The sequence below is a fragment of the Sphaeramia orbicularis genome, chromosome 20 (genome assembly GCF_902148855.1).
Source record: "Sphaeramia orbicularis chromosome 20, fSphaOr1.1, whole genome shotgun sequence".
Classification (NCBI taxonomy): Eukaryota; Metazoa; Chordata; class Actinopteri; order Kurtiformes; family Apogonidae; genus Sphaeramia; species Sphaeramia orbicularis.
This window is the reverse complement of record NC_043976.1, coordinates 13,936,993-13,963,585: the sequence shown is the minus strand read 5'-3', so window position 1 is coordinate 13,963,585 and position 26,593 is coordinate 13,936,993. Positions and strand designations below refer to the sequence as shown.

At 40.2% G+C, this 26,593-nt stretch overlaps 1 protein-coding gene across 9 annotated transcripts in view; it reads right to left on the bottom strand.

Annotated features, from left to right (window-relative positions):
• The window catches only part of scrib (scribble planar cell polarity protein), a 68,353-nt gene that overhangs the window by 39,484 nt on the left and 2,276 nt on the right, over positions 1–26,593 (bottom strand). For all 9 annotated transcript variants that reach the window (XM_030123842.1, XM_030123848.1, XM_030123849.1 and 6 more), the window contains exons 2-6: positions 4,954–5,071; positions 3,560–3,638; positions 2,844–2,933; positions 1,626–1,682; positions 1,164–1,227 (exon numbers count right to left, since the gene is read on the bottom strand). In XM_030123842.1, the coding sequence (XP_029979702.1) occupies positions 1,164–1,227; positions 1,626–1,682; positions 2,844–2,933; positions 3,560–3,638; positions 4,954–5,071 (408 nt within the window). The remainder of the gene's footprint in view (positions 1–1,163; positions 1,228–1,625; positions 1,683–2,843; positions 2,934–3,559; positions 3,639–4,953; positions 5,072–26,593) is intronic.

Below are 26,593 nucleotides of genomic sequence, written 5' to 3'. Positions count from 1 at the left end.
TATTTATTTTTTTTATATACACATTTTTTTTTTTTATAAATATATCTTATATCAGATTGTTGAGTGAACTGGTTACCGTCCTGAATGGATCCAACTATGCAAAATAACAGTCACAAAGAATTCACAAGCAGCACACACTGTTAAAAACTGAGGCAACTGAAGTCTTTACAGTGAGGTATTTAAAGTTTCATTCATTAGTTAATTAATGTGCAGTGGAGGGGAGCAAGTATGTGAGCAGATGATGACAGGGATAAATAGAATGACTCCTGACAGCACAGAATTGTGACCACTGACAATCCAGAATGGCTAAAAAGTCACATGAATTCAAACACAACTGTTCAGACTAAGGCTACACTGTAAAGCAACCTGTATCTGATTTAGTGCCACATATGGAAGTGCCTCAAATCACAATTGGGGGGAAAAAGGGGGAAAAAATTAGATTCCATGTGTTTGTACTTTGTACAGATATGAGTCACATATATGCCACAAAAAGACAGACTCAAAAATAGTCTGAATGTAGCTTTTGTTATGACTCTATTTACATTATGGCTATCAATTTGTTAAGTACACTGATTTATGCTGACAAATGTTTTATTCAAACTTAATTTGGGACCAATTATTCAAAGTGGCTCTGCTCTTCTTGAGATCTATTATTTCCCAATCTTTTGTTGAAAAAAAGTCAGAATGAACATTTGTTTGCAATCACAAGTTCAACAGGCTGAATTCTTCCAAAATGAGCTCAAATTTAAGTCTAGGTAACAAGTGAAATACTGGAGATGCCATTAGAAACTGGCTCATGTCAGATATGCAGGCAGGCAAGGTTTCCTCATGATGTCAACTGTTTGCTCAGCCTCCGCCCTGGTCTGATCATGAGGCTTTGTTTACCCTGTCCTATTGAGACAGGTGGGTGTTCCCAGCCTAAAACAGCACTCACTCTGGGGTACAATGCATATAAGGCCTCATGTGACAGAGTGGCTCTGTTGCATTAAGTAAACATGTAGTTGGGATCATAGTTGTGATACAAATGTCAGAAGGATGCGAGTGATTACTGTGTGGATTATTTTTCAGGCAGGCCAAGGTGTGTTTGTGCACTCATTTCACTTCATTGTACAGTACAATAGCTACTGTATGTCATACGGTGTAAGAGTACGTGCTTGACTTACCAAAACTTCCAGTTCATTGCTGCCCAGGTCCAGCTGTTCCAGTTTCACCAGGAAAGAGAGTGACCTGAATAGGCACATAAATAGCACAGGCATTAAGTCACACAAATATGTACCTGAAAGAGCACATAGCATAGCTTTTCAGCTGATTACAATATGTCATTCATATACATGTACTGACATATGCCAAGAATGCTTTTGAAGCTATGTTGCATAAGGGAACAACTTCTTCTGTCATAAGCTTCCTCCTCAAAAACACAAATTTAATGCCCTGAAATACTGTTAATTAAGATGTCATGTTCTATTTTTGAGTGTGACAAGAATGTGGAAGCAACAAAATTGAGTAACGAGGAAAAGCAGCATTGTCACAGCTGTCATCCTCCCCATTTTACTTGATAGACATGATGGGGAATTAGGCAAGACGTTGAATACAACACATGTTCAATGAAGGGAGATGACACTTACGAGGGCAGAGACTTCAGCAGGTTCTCCCTGAGCTCCAACGTCACCAGGTTGGCCAGACTATAAGAAGAGGAGTGGCAGGAAAACCAAAGCGAGTGAAAGAAAAAGACAAGGGGTAGGAGTTGGCAGTGGAAGACATGAGAGGATGGGGGAGAGAAGGCAGGTTGGTTAGTCAGATGGCAGGTCTGTTCGTCTGGGCTGCTTGGCGTGGTGAGGGGCTCTTCCATCTGTTTGAGCTCAGCAGTCGCCAAGAGCCCAGAGAAGGGCGGCATCAGAGCCCAATGGGCAATACAGTTACACTCCTCCATGAAAACCCGCTCTGTCCCTGAATGTATCATGGATATAACTCAGTCAAATGGTCTCAAACGCTAATGTAATGGTTTTATTTGCAGCTTCACATTCAAGCTAGCATGATTTTATTATTTTACCCTGTACATTATATCAATTCATTATATAAACATGCTTATACAGATATTCAGATTCTCAAGTGGCAGCATTCGCAATTCTTACAAATGTTTAGGGCATAATAAGTTGCAGCTAACAGCATCTGAATGTGTATAAAGGTAAACTCAAGAGCATAAAACTACAAAAAATTAAAAAAAAACAAAAACAAATACAAAATAGCTTCCACACTTTACGTGTGAAGACAGTCAGTGTGAATAAATTTATTCATAATCATCAGAATTAGAAACCAACTGTGATCTTTCTTCCCTTTATCATTTGGGTAATTTGCTTTGAATGCATAGATTAAAATGTATATATTTTTCTTTTTTGCTACTTGTGGCATTAACGTATTTTTGAAAAATGTGTCTTAACTTTTAGTCATGAAAAAAATAACCAGTGAAAAATGTGGGTGCCATATTGAGATCATTGTGGTGACAATATTACACCTTAATGCTGGATGCACCCATTAATAAACAGTTAAAAAGGAGAAGATGATGTCTGTTTTGAGCTACTGCAGAAACACTGTGGCACAACATGGTGACCCACTCCCTCTGTGGACATAGACAGCTCATTCTAAGTGAATATAACCAAAAAGATTACTAATTTTAAATGCTTATAGAACAATGAATGCATAATTTTCAATGCTATTCATTACTCATCTCAAGTTGCTAGACCTTTAAAGATAATAAACTGTTTGAAGAAGTGAATTAATAACATGTTTTTACTACCACATCACCCCCCCCCACCCCCCAAGAGCCATTTTGCCCATGTACATACTTCCCAATGTCAGTCGGCAAATCCTGCAATGACACATCATTGAGCGCCAAGTGAGCCAGTGTGCGAAGCTGAGTGAAACCATCCGGCAATCTAAAACACAAACACAAGAGAGGAAAATGGTGATGAGTGTCTCTTAGGAATTTGTTGTACAAAGCACAGGGTCAACCTCTAGATATAACCGTCTGTTAAAGTAATCAGCATCAAAGCTCATGCCCGTGGTTCCACTGTTTTCCAATTAGAAGAACTAAGAAGACAGCTGGTACCTGTTAGGAAACACTGATTGGAACTGTGGCAAAAAGAATGAGCTTTTAAGAAGAAAAAGCTTTAAAAACATCTAAAAAAGCAGAGATATGGCTGGAAACATTCTATATCCTTAGTGATGCTTCAAACAAAGCAATGTTTGATTTTATTTAACCTGTGCACACATTTTGGTGTTTGTGCAAAACAATACAATGATTTCAAGCACTGCAAATGTGAAATAAAAAGAAAATGCACAAAGTACATTCAGTAATACACAGTCCGTATAATTTGCTGCGTGTATAAAACAGACAGCCGAGTAAATAGAGCAAACAAATGCAACTCTTCATGCTTTGTTTGATTTTTTCTTTTTTTTGTAGTCCTGCTTTGCTCCAGCTGCGTTTCATCCGGGCGTGCATGATTTTTTCTCAGGCTGAAGACAAGTATAAAAGAGTGATGTGCTGTTGCAATCCACTCACCTGGAGAGGGGGTTTCCACTGAAGTCTGCGATCTCCAAAGCTCTGCAGAACTTAATGCTCTCGGGGATCTCAGGAATGTCTGCAGGAGAAAAGACGAGGCAGGGGGGATGAGAAATGAACACCGAGGACACAGATATAAAATAGGGGGGTTGTGTTCTATAAAGTGAATCATTTTAAGTTCCTTATAATCACAAACAGATGGCTAGTGGCAGGAAACGGAGAGAGCCGGGAAACATGAGAATAAAACTGAAGCTGTACAAGAACAGCACTGGGAAAATATATTATAACAGTGCTGTTTTCATTTGACAGCTGTAGACCCATGAGAACCTCTATATTACAACTTCTGTATCTAAAAGCATTTCAACTGCTACCATTACTCCAGGAACAATACGCAGTGATCATGTGTGAAATGCATACATTTAGGGAAAGTCATGCTAAGAAAAAATTGAGGGGAGTTATTTTGTAAAGGACAGATTGATAAGCATAATAAACATTCTCCTATTGGATCCCTCTGTAGAGCGTTTTCTTATAGCAATAAATAATCTTAATTGTTTAAATGTATCTTTTTATTCTCGCTGTCATCATGGATTTTCAAAAAAAAAAAAATCATTTTGCATGATCTCCATTAATATGGAGATGTGACTTAAGGTTTCAGTGGAAATGGAGGTTACTGGAAAAGACTGCATCTTACTCTGTGTAGGCTACAATTACCTTAACATGCCAACATCAGAAAAGGCACCAATTTCATTCTATGTTTTGCCTGCTGACATATTCAGTGTCCTCACATACTGGCCTGCCCAGGAGGACAACTTTTGCCACTAGGCCCTGCATGTGCAGGTGCACAAATCAAATCCCTATTGAGCCACACAGCCAGTGACACTTATCTGGCTCAGTTTGTCCTGCAGCAGGAGCAGACAGGCAGACAGATGGGAAAGGCCCTCACAGGCCACTGTACACCGCTCTCACAGCACTTGGTGCAGTGTGTAGCAGAACAGTTGTCTCATATCTACAATGCGAGTGTCAGTGTGTTTATGTGCAGCACGGAAGGACACAGAGAGGGCAAGATATTTGCGTGTTTCTGCTGATGAGCTGCAGAAAACAGTCTAAGTAAATTAGTTTCAGCTGGAGTGTCTGTAGCATGTACGATTGGGGGCTGAATTGGTTTATTTTGTCTACAGGCCTATTCCCAAGGCATGGAAATTTATGAATAAGTGCTGAATGTTTTGAGTGAAGAAAGCAAAAAATTGGGCAAAGCTAATACCTAGTGCAGTGTCTTCATATGATTCAGCTGTGTTCCATTGTATAAAATGGAAGAAATAGTGGTTTTATGGATAATACCTTGCAGCTATCTGGAATCAACTATCACAATGCACAGTAAAATAATGTTTGTGTACCATTTCTGGAGATGTCCAGTTCCACCAGCTGCATGAAGTTTGCCACCTCAGGAGGGAGTCTCTGGATCTCATTGTCACTCAAGCCGAGCTTCCGTAGATTCAGTAGTCTGAAAAAAGGCTGTAAAGAGACACATTATCATGTTATTTAAGGACAGAACAATACATACTGTCTTAGTTTTCTTAAGAAATTCTCAATAATTATGCTTCATAAATGATTTGCATATTTATTTGATGATAAAAACCGTCACAGATTATGTCAACTGATTGATCAACTAATTATTTCATTTATTAATAGCCCATTTTAGGTCTGGGTGGAACAATTCATCAACTGGGAAGTATAACTGCAGGATTGAAGGCAGGTATGAATTAGATGACTAAGACTTTTAAATGTTGAAAACATTTCTCTGCTTTAACCACAACTGAAAAGTTAAAAACATTCCATTGTCATATTCCCAAACATTCCTCACCATGGAAACACCAACCAAACAGGGTAGTCTATGATAGGAGAGCTGAGGAGTGTGCTGCAGCCATGCCAAATGCTTTCACAAGAGGCGCGTTGTTGGATGGGGCAGCGTTCAGAAACATTCCTCCGCCAGCCTTGCTATGTGTGTGTTGTGCAAGTGTCTGTGCCATTTAGATGGTCAGACAAGACATGCTGGCGGGGCATGGCAAGAGGAACGGGCCAAAACTTTGCCGTTATTAACCCCATCAATGAGCCCCCTGCCTCTGCAGCCCACAGAGGAGCCACTGTCTGCCCTGTCAAGAGCCACTCGACTCCTTAGACGCTGACTCCAGTTGGACTTTCTGTGATGGGAATTTGTATAAACTCATTCAGAGATGCTTTCTGAACAGACGTCTGCATACTTGGAGCCTAAATGATAACTCAAATTCAAATGAAACTCTCTGTTAAGGACACTAATGTGTGTCAATAACTTGATTAACAACAATTTCCAAGCCCTTCTTGCTTTGCAATGATTAATCTTTAAAAATGTTGAGCTGTTACATTCTTTCCTCAGAAGCAGGACTGTCAACTTAATTACAAAATCACCTTATTCCAATTAGTTAACCTGATGAATTGTACATAGTGACAGAAAAGTAATATTTCCATTACTGTTTCACTGCCACTTTCTATTGAAAGTTTACTGGCCCATGTTAAATGACATCTCATCTCAAAGCACTTAACTCACATTGCTATTATTAGTTATTTCTACAGGCTTTGTATGTATACTGTCAAATCTATCTTTACATAGCATAAAAGGGAAGCAGAAAAGCAATTTTTGGCTAAAATCTTTAATGATGAAATTCTGTGTGTAATTTTATGTAACTGTACGTCCTGTGTCACAATACAATGCCCATTTTGTAAAATAAATTAAGAAACTGTTCTAAGTAATCGTTGTATTCTCATCACATCTAATATTTTCTTCTTTTATTTGGAACTTCCACACAAACAAATCCTGCTCAAAATTAATCCATTCTGTCATGTTTAACGCTGTCTAAGATTCACGCATCTTTCTGTCTAGACATGTGATGTGTGGAAGAACACAAACTGCCCAAATAGTGAAAAATACTGCTATAAAGAGAAAATAATGGGGACGATGATATAAACATCAGTGCAGAATATATATTATAATAACATATAACTCCTAATTGCAATTTTTTGCATGACAATTAATCATCTAATAAAATTTTAATAAAGAGGCGTTGCATATGTAGTTAATCAGATAACACAAAAATGTCTTTGATATATGCCGTTAGCTCTTTGTCTGACATAAGTGTAAAAACATACATGTGCAGTACAAATCTACACACTCAAAACAACAAGCTTGAAGACAGCTCTACAATTACACTGCCAAAGAGAAGAATGCTGCATTTCAGCTCCACTCTGTTCCTCGAAGACAGACATTTCCTGCCCTTAACTAGTTATGTGTATTGTGTTTGGATAAAGAATGAAATGTCTACAACAGCAAGGTTTTTCCCAGAAGCAGTTTGGTGAGGGGGTGTTTTTATAGCAGCTGGCAGTACATGACAGAGCTTGTCAGTACATTTCAAACCTGCAGTAGATATGAGCTTCTCCACCTGATGGAGACTGAAATAGGGGAGGAGTGGTGGGCAGATAAATACAAGGAGGGAGGGACAGATCTAGAAGGAGACAAAAGGGGTGTTGGCTCACTGAGTAGCAGGTGACAGGTATCAGATGGCTGAAACAGGAAACAGGAGCTGAAGGCAACCATGTGACCGGGGCCAAGCCCATATGGGAATCAGCCCCCAGGAGGGGAGGCTACCTTGCTGGCAGGACAGATGACACACGGACATAGAAAGCCTCTTAGGGCGACGGTGCTTAGAAAAACACACCTGATAACCAAGGTTGCAGAAACAAGAATACACTTCAAGACATTCTTTTCCCTGCAGATGCTCTTCACCTATTGGCAAAACATACAATGCAAATTCCCATTAAATTGTTCAAGGACAACCAGCAAATCTTCCATCCACCCAGGCTAAGTCAGTAACCTAATAACAGCTTCTGCATTCCTTTCTTTTTCTGATATCATCCTAGATCATCAGTTAAGAGGGGGAAAGTTGGACTGAAATGCATTCATTCTTCAGGAAAACAACTAATAAAGATGGTCATTCACGACCAACGGTTCAGAAAGGCTCAGCTTGGTTTTCCAGGAAGTTGAGAAGTAACTGCAGTTATCACATTTTGTGCCTAGTTCTCAAACCAGCTCTACTTTGCAGTATTGCAGAATATCGTTTCTTGTCAACATTTCAAATAATTTGTAGAATTAGTTAATGACATTTCAAACAAGCTATTTTTAATGTCACCGGCTCTTAAACAAGTTATAAATAGGTTTCCTTACAGTACAGCCATTTAACATTTACTAGTACTGGAATGGCAACGTGATAACTGCAGTAACTTTAATTCCATCGCTGAAAACTGCATCTGTTCTTTTCCATTTTCCACTGACTGATCAAATTAAAGAACAGAGAACAGTGTTATACGGGTCAATGGGTCAACTGGAATAACAAATGGAAGCTGTGGGATTTACTGTACCGTCACTGTCTCTTTATTGCATTAGTGAGGCACTGGACTGCTCAGTCACTCAGACAGCCTTTACAGGACTAGGGGTTTATGTGTGTGTGTGTGTGTGTGTGTGTGTGTGTGTGTAGGTGTGTGTCCATTTGTAGGGTGAGGCGTCACATTGTTGAGAACCAGTGTGCTACATTTCCTTTACAACTGGGATGTTTTAATAAGGGCCTCTGTAAGAACTGTTTGCTTAAGGAAGTGAAGCTTTTAAAGAGGGACATACAGTGTAGCACAGTGAAGTGGGGGGACACTCCAAGAACCCCATCAACTGGTAATTCAATCAAGCCTGATATATTTTTTAAAAAGTTAAGTAATGTACCTTTTAAGGGAAATTTAATGAGTTTGTCTCATGTCGTACATTTGTACTAAGCTTCATGAAATCCATTACAGCAGTTTTTGCACAATTCTGCTGACAAACAAACACTAACGAAAACTTCCTTGACAGAGGCAATTAAGAATTAGGGGACACTGAGTAACCTAGTCCCTATGTCAGCAGAGGGCAGTGTGGGGTCTCATAGTGCTCAGATCAATACAACATACCAGTCACTAAAACCAGCATAGAAACTGCAATAAAAGTATGTATCCATTTACATCGTGCCAAGAAATGGCGGATTACACAGTATTTGTTTCCCATATCTTAACACAGAGTATGTCAAATCCCTGGGTGCAAATTTTTTGGCATTCAACAAAACCAAACACACAATACCAAGCAGCAAAATCAATATCAACCACCTGTTAACTATTAAATCCTTGTAGATGAAGAAGGGAAGCCACATCTAACCACATTTCTCCTCTTCCAAGAACAAGTCTGGCAACTTAAACACTAAATTGCATGTAATTGGTTGAAAAACCTCAAGTCAAGAGGGAAACCTCACAGCTATGTCCATTCTTAAACTGCTTTAAATTCCAGGGAAACATAACTCAACTACCTTAGTAATGTAAAGCACTATGACTACTAATGCTGCTGTATGATGCTGCTGTTAAACTGTAGTAAACTTGTGCACAGTGGTAGTTTGGATCCTTATAACAGATATGTGTGTAACTCAAGCCCTTTTGTGAATTAGTCTGATAGCGTGGGTCTCCCATAATTACAGAACAGAACAGAATAGAAAATAATAGAACAGAATTGAATAGAACAAAATAGACTTCATTGTCTTTGTATGTACAATATACAGTGAATAAAGCTTACTCCATCATATACATCCCACCCACATAAGGAAAAAAAGGTGAAAAAAAAAAGAGGAAAAAAAAACTGCACTTCAGTGAACATTAAACTACACTTTAACACAGGATGTGTTAATGTGTGGATGAACTTTAAGTAAGAAGAGAGGACACCCTGTCCTGCAGGTCTTAAAGTAAGCACACACAACTGTTTACAAAGTGTCAGTTTGACTTTGGTTTGGGTTTCCAAAAACGTTAGCTAGAGTAGAAGTCAGCTTGTGTGTGTGTGTGTGTGTGTGTGTGTGTGTGTGTGTGTGTGTGGTGTGTGTTGTGTGTGTGTGTGTGTGTGTGTGGGATAAGAGCACTATGTTAACTCGCATGTCTATTAGCAGTGGTTGGTGTTTTTTAAGAGTGTTTATGAGTGTGTTTATGTCTGTGGGAACAAACTGTAAATTCACAGAGAGGAATGCTAATGTTTGTGGACCTCACATCACTCTTCAGAGACCAATTAAAATGTGACTGCAGTTATCCGAGAGGAAATGTCTATGCATTTGATTGTTTGTGCACAGTATGCTCATATGCAAGTAAACTTTATGTACGCAGGCCCAGTGCAGGCCTGACGTTCACAGAGTCTTTAGTGTTCCAGTCAAGTGACTCCATTTAACTTATGGTTTCCATCCAATCAGGCCATCAAACTACAGACAGAACAGGCTCCTCCTACGCTCCGAACACACACTCAGAGTGAATTTAGTGTGCAGGGGGCCGAAACCGTGAGGAAACTCCAGATACAAAACTCACATTGACCTTAAATCATTAACCTTCAGGCAGACTCATGTCTAAAACACCACTGTATAAAAATCCACACAGTGCTAGCTGGTAGAATTATTACTGAGTTAAAGTTTTGGCATTTAGTGAAACAAAAACAGAAGTGCTAAACCAACGTGATCAGGTCTCAGCTCGCCTATGGAGGCATTTTATCAATGTTTCCACTCCAAGTTTGTCACTAAGAGGAAGTTAAATTGCATACAATCATTACACACACCTCTTCATTATTCTCATAACCCTTTTTCCGCTTTACTTTCACACACTTCTATTCCTCTGGAAGTTCAGTATATATTCACACATTCCCAAACCCCTTAATCTTGTGCCAAATCTGCTGTCGGTCCAGTTCATATGTCCCCACTCTCCCCCATATCCATTCCTTCACAACGCACACAAACTACACACACTGCTTGCACACTACTGTGATGAGGGGCTCAAACAGAGGGGAGGGGAGAGCACATGCTTTTGTGCTGGCCTGGACTCTTTCAGTGTCCAGGAAATAAAAAGCTGAAAGGATTTGGTTGACTGAGTAACTTGGTCGGTCACTCGGATAGTGACCCTCATTACGGCACACTGGTTCCTATAGACAGCTGCAGTTATTGTGGTATAAACTGTGTAGCTACAATCTGTGATAACAGATACACAATGCTCTAACGCAAAGTAATGCATTTACAAACAGCCTTCCTTATGCTGCATATGTTATATCACACTAATGTTCAAGTTAAAAGCATCAGAAAGACTACATACTGAAGGCCAGTGCTTTGAGACCCACACAGGCAGTGGTTACTTTACTGCTTGGCCAAAGTAATCCCTCCTCCCGCATTGCAATGTTTGAACCCCAAAGTTCCTAAAATGTCTACACATGAATGACACTCTAACTGGTCTTCTACCCCTCCTTATTTTGCTCCACCTCTCTAAGTTCCCTCCATTTTCTCTGGCAGAGAGACAAAGGCCAAGCGGCCAGCCCCACACAGGGCTGTCAGTCACCCTCGGAGCCCCCCCTCCCTCCCTTTGGCCTGGCCAGGGGATTCCTCCATTGTCATTCCTCCGAGGGCACCGCTGAGAGGAGAGAGAGGCTGGCCAGTGCATGGAAGGATGAAGAGAAAAGTGGCAAAGGATAACAAAAGGCAGGAATGACTAAGAAGGATAAGTGATGGTGAGTGGGGAGAACAGAGAGACAAAGACAAGGAAGATTGTGTGCGAAGTAGAGACAGAGGAGCTGAGAAAAGGGGACCGATGGTGGATTATTAATTAAGAATGTAGTGCAGACAATGGAATCCCACTGTGCTCTGGGCATAATGCACCACTAACAGGGACACAGACTGCAGTCCAATCTAACTGACCAGCAAATGGTCTTTTTCAGACACACTGCCCTTTCCCCCCCTCAGATTAATAACGCAGTTAATTCATCAAAAAGAAAACATGCAGTAAATCAACAGACTGTCATGAATGTTGTTCAGTCTGGTCCGTTGTGTCCTAGTTACAGTGGGGGATATGATGTTTCCACTGGCCTCATCAGAAAACCCACACTCTTCAGATCATCAATACAACATTCCACCTACCTACAACTTTAAACCTACATTTTTCACTTTGTCTGCCTTCACTCACCATCTCCCACACACATTTTGCAGCTCATACACATGTAAAGAATAAAAGAGATGAACAAGCATATGCAGCCAAAGTGCACTTATGGTGCTTCAGCTAGTACTGTTAACTTTAAAGATGCTTCCTCAGGAACTTTTACGCACTTAGAAGTGTTGATATTTATGTACATGTCTTTGTGTGGCCATTTAATTGCATTTGTGTGAAACTATACGATACTGTGTATGTGAGCACTAGTGTATGTGTTCCACTTAAATGGCACTTTGAGCCATGACTAGCCTTATCCGGCTCCTGTCCTCCAGGCTGGTCCGGCCACACAGAGAGTAGGGTGTGGTAAAGCTGGTGTGACTGACAGACTGATTAACTCCCATCTCCTTACACCTGTCCTGATGACTTTGATCTCTGCAGAAAGCAAACACAGCCGAAAGCCAGGCCAAGCAGCACCTAGGCCTACTGCACCACTTCAGCAAAGTATATCTACAGTTACCACACTCTGTGTTAACAAAGAGATAGAGAGGGGAGATTAAAGTTGTATCTAGCACTAAAACATTACAGGAGACATAACCACTGTGCTTTTGTTACAGTGAGGTTTAGATTTGCATGATGAGGCAGGAAAATGCAGTGCGACAACGTGTGGTGGATGAGATTTCCTGTATGACTGAGGCAATGCTGAAAAAGACCAGCTCAAAACAATGCTTTCATAACACACTGCTTTTTTCCTCAGTGAGATGTCAGTGTGAGTAATATTTGGCTTTTTATTGAAGGTACATGGTCAATGAATGCCACAAATATTTTCCTTCCCTGTAAAAGTTGTAGGGAAATGCCACTTCACACTGAAATAACAATTTTGAATGTAAAGGAGTATTTTAGTCTGTGTTTTCTATGGCGTAGATGAGTCAGAAAAGTCATTGAGTAATAGGTGGATTAAGGCCTCTAGACCAGTGTTTGTCAACGGGGGTGGTACCGCATTGGGTGTTGGGACACAGTCAAGGGGAGTTTGGAATGAGAAAGCTGAGAGGGGGGCGGTGAGACCAAAATGTGGGGCGTTAGTCTGTATAAGTATCAATATCAAGCAGGGTTTTATGTCAATTGTGAATTTCCAGCCTCAAAGTGGTCCACGAGGATGTAATAAAAAAGACAAATTTATATCAGTGTTTCTCAAATCACACTCATCTGACTTCCAAACAAAAGTTACAAGTACAGATAATTACTTTATAAATTAAAACCCAGTCAAATGTAGCCTAAATAAGCCTAAGAGTAGACTTTTATTTAATTTGTCTATGTAAACCCACATTTTGCGTCACCGTCTCTATACAGTTAGGTTACCTAGGTTGCTTATTGTCATATCAAAGACCTCTCATTACCTGTGAATTGTGGTGGAAATGAAGTAGAACAGCTAACTAATCCGAAACAAAGAAATGACGACCAATGTTACCAATATGGTGCAAAGACATTCTGTTAGCCTCCAGTTTAGCACCATTTGTAATATACTGCAGACTTAATTTGTAATATACAAAATATAATAATATAGGTTGTTTAAAAAGGGTTTTGTTTTTGTTTTTTTTAAAGAGTGGGAAACTGGTCAGCTAGTTAGGTGGTCTGTGAATTTTTTTTTTTTTTATGATGAAGCGGTCCTTGGTGTGAAAAAGTTTGAGAACCCCTGCTCTCAACTATACATGTACAAATTTGATATGTGTGTGTGTGTGTGTGCAAGTGTATATGAGTGTAGTTCTGTATTTAGGCTTACTGCCTCATAACCTTTATGCCTGAAAACACAGCCGTTAAGGAAAAATAAGAACTGTCCATAGAAAAAAGGGAACCCCACAGTCAGGTCAAACTGACTGAACATAACGTACAACTGAACATAGGCACCTCAAACTGCTGCTTGAAAACACAGTACAGTCTGATAATGGTTCAACTGAGCTACTGAGACAACTCAGCCAAATGCTGCCCTAGAGTCAACATGGTTAATAAACAACCACTGTGGCAATACGCCCCCCATGGCCTCCTGGAATATTGCTGACTTCTGCTGATTTGACACAAAGTGATAACTTTTCAACACGTTGATGACACTAATTACAGCAGACATCTGTAACATCATACACTCATCATATACTGTACAAAATAAGTTTACAGAAAGCAAACCTTACTGTTACTGTAGCCTGAAAGAGGCTTCAGGAGGAAGATTGAGAGGGAGCAGGTGAACATGGCATTGTCTAGCAAAGAGGCTCAGCTGCTCACAAACACACACGGATGGCTAAAGAGTAACTATGTGACACATACACAAGTGGGATTATGCTCATCATATGAAGTACAGTAGAACTAGCTCTGGTAGCTCTTTCAGCACTCTAGTGTTTTAAAGAGCAACTATAACAATATGTTCGTATTATATTAAACATTAGCTACTTGGCATAACTTTGTGATATCAACATTGAAGAGAAATATATCAACATGAATCAATAACTACTTTGAAATCAAAGCCTCATCTTTACAGTTCACAACCTGAGCTAAATTACTGAGTTCCTTAACTGAGGCAAAATACAAGGTATCATTTGTTGTGTGCAAACTTTTTCATTTATAGACTACGTTTACTTCCCCTAAACAGATGTATTATAATAGTAAATAATGTGGCATGTGGTGCTCTTGATTATGCACTCCGTAACCAGGAATGGTGACTACTTGGTGCTGTAAAGCATTTTCCAGTCAGCATTTTAAAAATAGACAAGTAATCCCTCCAGTGTGTTGCCATATTGGTGGGCTAATCGCTACTTTGGTTACTAAAAGTGTCAGTGATACAAAGGCTTGCACCACCAGTTCTGGGAGATCATGTCCACTAGCGCCAAGCTCCAGCATCTATTTGCAATCCAAACCAGATTCAAAACAGCAGCCAGACTGAAAGCCATGAACTTGATTTTTTTTTCAAGCCCCTGCACTTGCCAACAGTATGCATTAGTATTAGGTTTCATAAACATCTTTCCCCTGACTAAAGGAATCACAACATGTAAAGATAATCAATAAACTGTTATTGACAGTACCCTACCTCTACATGATAGAAAGCAGGAAACACTATAACTTTTAAGTGCATTGTGTGCTTTGCTAGAGGGAATGATCACACATATTGGAAGTTTCCTTAGACAAAACAGGGTGCGGTGTAATGAACACCTACAGTGAAAATGTAAATGCTGCAGGTGGATGGCAGAGTCACTAATAGAGTAATGGAGTCGCTACAGTTCAACTAATGGACTGTCCAGCTATTCTCCAACACAGCAGGCCTGAAAATGTACACCCAGCGAGACCAGAAACTATAGAGGCACTCCGTTCCTATTCTCTCTCTGTGTTCCCACACACAAGACAAAACCAGAAGCGCCATTGTTTACAGTCCACATAGGACGTTTGGCTCTTTCCTGGATGGGCTGGATCCGGTATGTGCGGCCTCACTGCCAGCTCTCTGTCTCATAGTGAAGTAGTGCTGCAGTGGCCCGTGGTTGAAACTAGGCCCTCTGGCACCGCACAGCTCAGGCTTAACCCAAGACACTTCTTGGCTTGACAGGCAGCGTCAGCTCATTCTGTGGAAGCAGTAGCATTAAGACGAGCTCTGTAGCTGCTTGTTTGATGGTACATATACACAGACCTGCAGCCAAAAGAGGAATGAGCCGAGTTGTTGGAGGGCAATACAAATAATCCTTAGGCTAATCTTTCTTATAAACTGTCATACTAGAAAGCTATTTTAATAAAACTGTAATCTAATTACTCCTTGTGATCTACATGAAGTGCTATGTCTTAAAAAAAAAACGACTGAAAGAGCGTGTGAGTGTGTGTTGTGAATGTAAGAGTGGCTAGGGTACAATTGAGCCATTGTGTGCCCAGGTTGTGGCCTTCCTCCCAGGATCATGTGGCTCAGTATCTATCATTTTCCAGCAACGTTCTCAACATTCCCCACTTTCAGCAAGACTCACATCGGTTTCACTCTTTACATTTCTTTCATGAATGTTTGTTCACTGTCTTATTGCTGACATGGAAATATACAGCTGTGATGTTAGACCCTCTGAGGAGCGTCGATAACGGCCACATTGAGAAAGTAAACTGCCAGTCTGCTGTCTACATCTCTATTTTCACTTCACATTCAATGCAGGATGAAGCTAGACATTTTGGCAACGTGTTTGAAACAACCAGCATTTAATGCCACACAGTTCTTTGACTGTTGACTTGACATAACAACATCAGTTAAATAAGAAAAGACAGATAATTAGTTGCAATTCTATTCCCCAAAATACAGATTGCAATTGATTTTAATGCTTGAAAACATAGCTAAAAACAAAAAAGGAACATTGTAATACCCTTATTTAACATCATCAGCCATTCATCGTGATGAGTGCAGTGTCATTACCTAACAGAAAATTTGTCCAAAGAAATACCAGTTTGAAGACATGACATTCCCAACCACGGGATAAGAATTACACTAACTCTATCAGGATGTATCAACGGCCTGCTTTGTACCAAACAGAAATGAGCCGACAGACATCTGGCAGCTTTGCCTGCATCCAACAAATCTCTACAACACAAGCACTCCCAAAGTTTGGGAAAATGTTTGACTCTTCAGCCACTAAATAGAGAAGGAATACAATTAATTTGGTTGACCTCATAAACTTTTGCATGCATCATGCCTTTGAAGCATGTCATCTGCCAAATATGAAACATTTAGAGCTGTAAACTCAGGACACTGTATAGCAAATAGTACAAAACTGCAGAAAACAACATAACCCAACAATAAGTTCAATAACTGGTCCACAAGAGCAGCACAAAGTCACCTTTATGAAGTTTAATGATATAGCATCTTGTCCCTGTGGAAAAACGACTGCTCCACTTTAGATGCTGCTATAAACTATCCTTTCCTTGCTGCTGTAGCTTTTTCAAACCTCAAGGACAAAGTGTGGCTTTGAGAAAAGCAGGTCTGCTCTCCCTCTCACTCTCCCTCTGTATGACAGGTCTGGCCTGAGCAAAGGCCAAGGTTGCTGCGCCGTAAGCACATTTGAGAAAGCAGTTGCCATGGTCTTTCTGCACACAGAGATGCAGTAGTTCTGCAGTGACAGGGAAGCCCCAGCCCATCTGGTGACTCTCCCTGACAACACAGGGTGAATGCGCCCCCGCATCAGGCAAACCACTGGCCCTGGGAGATCCATCACCTTGGAGACCGGCATTTGTTCATTGAAGAAGCCAGAGAACAAGACAACTGAATCCTCCCTTGTGACGCTTAACTGACGATGAAATGAAAACTAAGCCTTGGTTGATATATTTTATCTGCCCACAGATAAAACAGAGTATGTTAACATCTGCACTGTATCATTAAAACAAACAAATGAATGAATACAACAATGTAATCTGACTTCAAGTCACTTATCTTAATTTCTGTGATGTGGATTCTTTCTTTATAAACACCAAAGGCAACACCTCGGCATACTCTTAAGCTTAGACTGTTACTGAGCCCTGCAAGGCAAACCCCACTAATATGTCATAGAGACAGCATAATTACAGAGTTGTCTCCACATTTCCCACCTGACTCCAAAGAGGATCAACGCCAGGAACTAACAAAACATTATCCCTAAGCCTATAGTAAAGCTTTAATGAACACTCAAGGCTGTCTAAAACACACTCTTCAACCTGTCTGACGTCATGAACATAGTTTGTTACAGCAGATCTAGCAATACACACCAGAAAAAGAATTACACTACACTTGAAATGAGCAGAGATAGTGTATTTTGTACCATGGCCTGCATGTTATGTTCCTATGCTAACGTAGTATGAGGTGTCAGAGTCCAACTAAACATGGTACATGTACTCGACTCCATACCTTTGACCTCACCTTACATGTTCCTGTGCTTAAAGGATGTGTTAAGACTGTTGAACTGCAGCAAATGTCACACAGTCAGTCCTCCCAGACCAACCTACGACGATACACATCCTGCAGCCTGTTACACTCTTCCTGCAGTCTGCCATTTTTGAGCACAAAAGCATCCAGAAGTGATAACAGGATGAGAATCTAGTTTGCTCATGAGTAAACCTGCACAGATTTGCTGAAATTAAAATACTTTAAAGTAATAATCCTGAAGCTGCAGCATGATGAAGAGGAATATCCAGTTGTGGCATATTAGTCACTTCAAGGTATAGTCTTGAATTTATTAGGTGGATGCCGGCAACTAAATACCCTTATAATGCACACTACCAATAGGCAGCCTGAAGAAATGTTTCCAAAAGCTTTACCTGCTACATTTTTTAAATATAATTTTACCTTTTTCAAATAATTCCAAAACACAAAATAAATATGTACATATATAAAAGAAAAGGAGAAGTGCGCCTTCTTGTCATCACCACATAGGATTATACATAATGTTATCTGGTAAAGTGGCAGGGCTATTGAATTGTCTTTTACACTGGATGCACAAAACCCAACCATCAGATGGGTGGGGTTTACACAACACTTCAGTTCATGGCACATGTGCTGCTTTTGTGGACCAGAACCAACGGAACATCAACATGACAGTGAATAGAGGAGTTAATAGTAAGAACAGGTAAACATGTCCAGAATGTTGCTGTAATTCTGCTTGTGGACAAATATTCACTGAAAATAAACACCATATAAAATGAGCTTGTGTTAAGTATTCATACAGGGCAGCACAGTAGTACAGTCAGAGCACTGGATTCTTACAGCTGACCCCGTTAGCGGTATTCCCATTCGTTATGAAGTCCCAAAAGAGCATGTACCAGCATAATTAAAACACTGCTCAAATAGGGGTAATATTTAACAATGGGAGTCTCAAATGTGATTATCTTGAGGACTTAGCCGGAGTGTATGAATGTGCAGCATGTGTGTCAAGCATGCTTCAGTGTTTTGTGTCTGTGTGTGGGCTTTCCCAGCAGGAATGTGAAATGAGTAAGTTCAAGTGTGTAACTGTGTATATGTAAGTGCGTGTGTGAGTGTGTGTGTGTGTGTGTGTGTGAGTGTGTGTGTGTGTGTGTGTATGTGTGTGTGTGTGTGTGTGTGTGTGTGTGACAGAGACGGAGGAGTGACTGTAGCTTTTAGAGGGCAGGGCAAACTCCTGGAGATTCCAGACATGCCTGCATTTCCTCAGATGTCACATGCTGCAGTGCAAACACAGCTATGCCGAGTTAATTACACAAAGCATTCACACATATCCCAAAAGTTTCAGACTTTAAAACAAAATAATTATTATATTTTCTGCAAAGATTGGTGATGTAAATATTGTTTGGGAAGGTCTGACCCAACTGTAATATAATTAGAAAGCTGCCTGGAGGGAAAAGAAACCACAGAGAATGAACTCAGAGACGCATTGTGAAGTTCTACAATTCCACAGATTAAAATAACTGACCTTTAACTGGACAATGCCCCAAACAATTAACACTTGGTCAATCAGTCGTCACAATTTTCTGTTGTGTTGTGACCAGGTCATCTGATCTAACACTCGACACATCAACACAAGAAATAGCAAAGGAAGGGTTAAGTACTCAGACCAAAACATATTCACAGCAAAGGGGGAAAAAAAACACAATGAGGAGAAAACCAAGGCATTCTTGCTGCACTGGAGATGAAAAGATGTGCTCCAGGGCCTACTAGCAGGCCAGACATGCATGCATCAGTACTGGGCACATACTGCTGCCATCTCTTAAAATTCACTCCTGCTTCGTTCAGTATTCATCTGTGGCATGAGTGTGACACATGGGTGCGTGCATGCTGCTTTGTTGTCTCCAAAGAATCCTGCTGTGCTTCTATTGACCTCTTTCATCCATTCTCTGTCATGAACACAAACATTCACTCATCAGCACCTCCAACAGAAGCCCAGAGCTGCTCATGTGGCACAGCCTACACATTCAACATGCTTCATATTGTGTTTGTTCACTAGACAATTAACCAACCAAGACCATCAAGCTTTGTCAAATTCTACAACTGTCCTACGAATGAAAAACACTGTCATAGCTGCTTAAATCCTAATGGTAGACTTTTCCACAACAGGGCTGGGTGGTGCTGCCAAAAAATACCCTTTCAATATACCTTGACAGATTGGGGATAGGCAATGTACATCACAATATTTTTCTGAAGTGGATAAAAGTTGAAGTTAAGCTAAACCCATGCAAGGTCTAAAAACATATTATTTTCAGCCTATTTAACAAAAAAAAGTTAAAAGGAATGACAAATTTGTGTATAGTCCATGATAAATAACTTATAGACCTATATCACAGCAGGAGGTGCTTTCAATAACATTACAAGGATTAGAGTTAAGAACATACACTGAACAGGTTACATTGAACTAACTAAGCACTTTAGTATTTAAGAATAGCAACAAAAACATGGGCTTTAATAAACTTGCCAGCCTGGCAACACTAATTCTACATTCAATTCAGAATGTAATGCTCTTCGTAAAATTCACTGGTGCAGAGAGTTTTGCAAAAAGGTGAGGAAAGCATAACGATTACAATTCACACTTGATGTTTGTGATAGTCATTTCCTGCATCCCATGCAGAACACACCATAATACATTCAGTATATTTCACATATAATGCTTAAAACTTAAAATCTATAAATGAAAATCCAAATCTATAAATGAAACCAACTTCCTTTACATGAAATCACCATCTTCTCAAGAACTATATATGAGCTGGAAAACTGGGTGTACAAGCATTTGCTTATGGATTGTGCAAAAGATGTTACACTAGAACACTGTGATGAGTTTAGGCAGTACATCCTTATGCAGAAAATGATGCAAATTACCAGCAACAACATCTCAAGCACATTGAGAGAAAGACTAAAACATGTCATTCAGACTCTAAGCTAAAGGTAAGCCAAATCAATAATGAAATCAATATGGAAAAGAAGTAGACACAGCAATTTAGATAATTTGTAAATGGTTATTTAGTCAAGGACAAATGTAGTGAATATCAGGAAACTGAAAACACAGACTTCTGAAGGAACCCACTATAGCATAATATTTATATTTCTTATATATTTTAGTAAGTTAGAATGCAAATGCTTGGCATGAACACGCTAGACACATTCTAGAAATAATTATGCACCAAAACTGACTTGTCTGGGAAGAAATCTGATAAATACTTTAAAATACTTTGGAACAGGTAAGTGTGAGTATTTGCTGTAGTAGTAAATACTGTTGTAGCCAGTATATTACCGTATTCCTTTACCCTGACTCTTATCTTGTATGATTACAAACAAACAAGGCGCTGTGCATCATTTATCCTGAGCGCCACAATTTAGAAACAATATGCACTTCTGAGTGTGCGTGCAAGATAGAGGGAGGGGCAAAAAGAAAGAAACACTGCTGTGCTGGGAGGGGCAACTGATGTAAACAGCAATAAAGCATAAGGCAATTTTTCTCGAAACTTCCATTTCATGCCTGGACTTAACATCCTCCTGTGCTCCACAAACAAGGTGGAGTGGAGAAGGTCTCACAACAAGGCATTCCACAGCTCACTTGATTACTCCAGCTTCCTGCAGGCAGACACGCCCACAACAGAAAAGAATCAACAAGAAAAACACAGCTGTCAACAAATCAGAGCCGTCCAAAGATGCTAAAGAACAAGACGCTGATGGAGATGATATAGAAATTAGATACTTAAACTATCCTGAACCAAACGTTATGTGAACCTGTCACCTGTTTGAAACACTGCATGAAGAGGAATCGACTCTGTTGTGGTAGCTGTTGCTGAGATAGAGAGGCTAGTATTTGGTTTGACGCCAACATCCATTACTTCCATATGATACTGTTAAATCAAAAATACACAATCAACAGTAAATATTGAATTAAAGAAGTGAAAAGGTGAAAGACGTGGACACATCTATAAATCCAGAGCCTCTTGACTACAGAATGTACACAGGGATGTGAGGGCTATCAGGTTTCAGAGCAACAGATAGAGGCCTTCAATGGCTGTGTGTGGCCTGCAGATAAAGGGCAGCATTTGTTTGTGGTTGGTTTTAATGCCATCCCAGGTGACCTATTCCCCCACAGGGACATCAGCACCCTGACAGATTATCCTCAAAGGGCCATTTGTATAGTTCCTGAGCTACTGTACGATTAAAGTGCTCACAAACAGCATCCCATCCCAAAGAAATGTCAGTGCTAAATGTAAGGTCCATATTTAATATTGTATTGGCAATGTCCCTTTCCAATCTGTAGCCTACACATGTGAATTTTACTCACGCAGAATGAACATCTGTCACAAAATGACCTCAAAGTGCACTGCTATCTGTATAGGAAACAACCACCATCTACACAGTAATTATAAGGAACTGATAAGTTTGTTTGTTTACCGAGGATCTTTCCAGAAACCTGTTACTTAATTTACAGGACATTTCCTTCTCAGTAGAGAGCTTCAGTTGGGGGTGAGAGATAAAAACAATCTTAAAATGTGATTGCTATAAGACACATGTTGATAATAATGAACTTGCCAAATTTTTACTCAACATGTACAAACCTAAAACACACAAAATATAAATGTAACAGCTTTGCAGTGCCACATGAGCACATACTGTAGTTTCAGTTAGGCAAATAAATGTCAGAAGACTATTGAGCACACTGGCAGGAACAGATTGGTACATTTACAATGTTCTGAAATCTCCATTTCTTTAAATGGGGAAAAAAAAAATGTAGGCATCAACAACCAACTGGTAAGCATTATCAAGTTATACACCGAGCTAAATATCATTATTCATGATAAGTAATATTTATGGTCCTATCACCCAGGTCAAGCTTCAGTGGTGCCATGTTGTCACTTCCAATAGCAAACCTATTTTTTCAATGGTAAAGTTATTCATTACAGACAACAGGCTGATTTATGCCACATCGACACTAATGCTGACATTTAAATAAAGAAGAATTTTCCTCTCCATTTGAGCAACTCATCCACATATAATGGGACACTAAACCAGGGATTTTTGTAAAGTGCCTTCAAAATGAGGATTTTAAAAATGGGAGAAAATACCCGATTAGACACATATCTATATTCGTGTGGACAGGGCATAAAGTAGAATATACTTAATGTATGTAGCTAACCTGTCCTATCATAATGCTCCAGTACAGCATAGAGCAGCCACAGACTCTCCCCTATCGCAAACAGCTGCCACCACCACCACAGCCATCAATTATTCACTGGAGCCTTGCCTCCTTGTTTACCTTTGAGGCTACTGACCAAGCCATAGTACATGGAATAGTGGTGAGACGAAAAAAATTATTAGAGATGACTGTCTTTATGCATGCCACATGTCATTGCTGTATTTTTGACTGTAGGTCTGAATTTACTCTAACAGAGCAGTTAGCATCTTTGTTTTGTCCTCAAAAAGCATGTTTTTGCAAAATGAGAGGAGGAGGAGGAGAAGGAGGAGAAGGAGGAGAAGGAGGAGAAGGAGGAGGAGAATCATGTGTCCATGTGTGTTAAGTCTCTAGAGGATGAGCCATTTGCTCTGTGACCACTTCTTCTTTCCCACCTGACACTACATGTCAGTCAAGACTTAGTTGAGCATGGATGGATGGACGGCCTTAAGTAAGGCTGGAGTCCCAAAAGACCGGTGATCATTGAAGCTAAGCTCAGCTCTCAGATCATTTCCTCTAGTGGAGGTGCCAGGGCCCCCTTCTGCTGTTAATCCATCTCTGGAATAAAACCCACCCTCCACTAGCCTGTACTCACTCTCCCTGCCACACACACGCATACAGACACACACACACTCACCTCCCTTTACCCCTCTGTTCAGATCGGGGGGAGGGGGACAGGCAGGATGTGAGACCAGCTGGTCATCAGCTCAGACAAAGAAACCTGCTGAATGTGCTCTTGCATCAAAAAGAAACTCAGATCTCTCTGACTGCCATTTCTTCACCACCAGTTCTGGCTCCCTTAAAGTTTTTGTTGACTCTGTAAGAGGGAGGGCCTGATTACAGCATTTTTAATGCAACCACTACTTCCTCTTTTCTCATAGATGTTTAATCCTGAACAAATCTTATAGCTTGGCCTGAGACACAATAAAGCAATAACATTCACACAACTAACCAGATTTTAGAGTTGTTTACACCCTGCGAACAATGGTACCAACGGCTTCAACAAAGCAAGAAAAAGAGTAGAAGAAGAGTGAGAAAGAGCTGAGAGAGCATGTAGCTTTACCACAGAGAGGCCAGAGGCAGGTGTAATTTATCTTTTTCTTAGCCTAGTTCAACCAGTCGCTAGGGAGAGACAAACCAGGACTCACATTAACTGGAAACTAAGGGATGGAAGGAAGGGACCGCAGAACTGAACGACACACTTCATAAACACAATGTGAAGTGTACACGTCTTAGGTGACTGAATCAAACTTTTTGCAGTTAGTACTAAACTTTTGTCTCAAGATACATTTCCCTCATGCCTCCATTACGAATAGATGAAGCACAGTGCAATATCAGTCACAGTGAACCATTTATAAATCCTCCTCTGGATGATATTTGAGTAAATGAAGCAACACTACACTTGAAATATTCAAATAACGGTAACGTAGAACAATTCACATTCACCATGAGCTGAGTGAAGGACTCTAATTTGGGCCTCACTTGACCCAAGACTGAATGTACACAAGGGACTAAAAAGAAAAGGACTCAGATTTTTATCAATGTATTTATGTACTTGAAAAGAGACCCAAATGACTGAAAAGCACATCCCAGAGGAGGCATTCACTGATATGCAGTAGCTTGTATGAAGGGGGTCAAAACGATGGTGCTGAGGGCGTTTTTACGGCTGGGTGAAACCCTAATCTACTCTTTAGCCACTGATCTGTTAGCGCGCACACACACACACAGAGCACTGGTGACAGCCGAAAATTAAAAAGACTGCACTGTCATCCCTCTGTTACTGCACGTATATATACTTCCTCTTTATTATGTTAAAACATTAGTCTTACATATTCTCCAAATCTACTGAAGTCAGTATTTGTTTATGTCTAGCTCATCACAGGAATTCAGTGCTGCAACATATCATGTGTACCTGGAAAGTCCTATTAGGTAATAATACTGGAAGCGACATAGATAAAACTTGTTTAGCAAAGTCGGATTGGGTCACACCCATTAGGGATATGTTCCCTATTTCAACAATAGAAATGCCAAGACAAGAACAAGTGGATATACTAGAACATGTACATATGTTAAAGCCCTTGCATTGGTTGCTGCGTACTGCACCTGCATCTCACCTGGCTACTCCAAAATAGGTCCTCTTGCACATTTCAGCAGGTGTAACTGACCTATTAACTTAAAAATGATCATCTGAGTCCTGATACCTTTGCAGTCTTAATGCAGATCTGGTTAGGGGCAGCGTACTCAGGAAACACACAGACCCATGACATTGGATATGGGGGGGGGGGGGGCGCGATCAGACTGGTGAATAGACTCCTTTGTAACCTGTCATGGGACTTGAGAATGGCTAAAAAGATAATTCCCTCTTCCTCAACATGATCTTTGAGGCAAGTCCTTTGCTGTTTGACAAAGCAGTAGGAAAAAACATCACTTTGTTTCAAGCATTCCCGCTAAAAACTTGTACATTATAGGTGTCCAGAGACAATTATTATGCATCCACTTCTAAGCAGAATATATGCAAGTTCCAATCAGTGGCAGATGAACTAGAGCAAATATAAAAGCTTTAATCAAAAAATAGACAAGTCTGCCAATTTCAAGTGAAAGTGACAAATGTTTTCTTCGCTACTGCTTCAATTTAGCTACTGTGCACTAACACTTCATAAACTTCTAAAAATAACATCCACTGAAAAAAAAGAAAATATCTATTAAAAGAGTGTCTAAGATTATGTATTGTGCAGTAAGTAAACAGAGCCACTTCACAGTATTAAGAGATAAAGATGTATGGGCATGAAGGGAATTCCTAACCAGCTGCTACTTAACAGATTTTCCAAAATCATTCCATACCAACAGGTCATACTATAACACTGAACCAAATTGTGTTAGCACCATTTAGGCCAACAGAAACTCCAAAATCAAAGACTGTGTTCATGTGACAAACAAAAACATTACTACAGAGAACATTCCCTAAGATTGTGGTGGGGGTGAGTCCAAGAGAACTCAGGCAACCATCAGGAAATCTAAATCTCCATCTGTTCTCTATGTTAAACCCCTACCTCTACCAATACGATCTGGACTAGTACATCCCCTGCACCATAAACCCAAGACCACCACATGTCAAAAATGCTTTAAATCATGTTCTTTACCTGAGTGAAACTAACACCGTCTGTCTGACTGAAAGCAATCATATGATAATTTGGAGTCCAAGCCTTCAGAGAGGTGGCAGGTTGTTGCAACAAGCTGATTTTTCTCCATCTATACATTTTTTGTACATGATGTCGCATTCAGAATAGGTAAACCATGATCTCTATTAAGCTTATCGTCAAAGATGGTGAAATAGCTTAAGTGATGAGCAAAAACAAGCCTTGATGTTACAGTGGCATCTAAAAATAAACCAAGACTGACACAGGCTTACACGCACTCATGTTGACTTGTACACAATGTGACATGGAAGAGGCATAGACGCACATAAATACATCAGAACCCTTTCACATGTATAGGCTTATTATGGTAATGAAATCTTCATACAGTTAGTGCCCTTGTTCCCGACCCCGTATGGGACTGACCTCTCACACTACTGCCTCAGTGAAGCCCCGCTGATTCAGAGGACCGGAGAGGGCCCATATGCTTTGTGTCTGCACGCTACGCATTCAGCGAGACCACATGAGACATTCTGTCACCATGCATTTATGTCTCCTGGTTGAAGTCAGCACCACACAGAAAGATTCACTCGGTTAGCTGCCTACCCCAGAGTATTCTGACTTTGAGAGCAGGTATGCTGGATGTCTGATAGGTATGAACTATTCCACAGGTGACTTTCATCAGGCAAAGCACGCCAGGAAGTTTGCATCTGAATAACTATGCA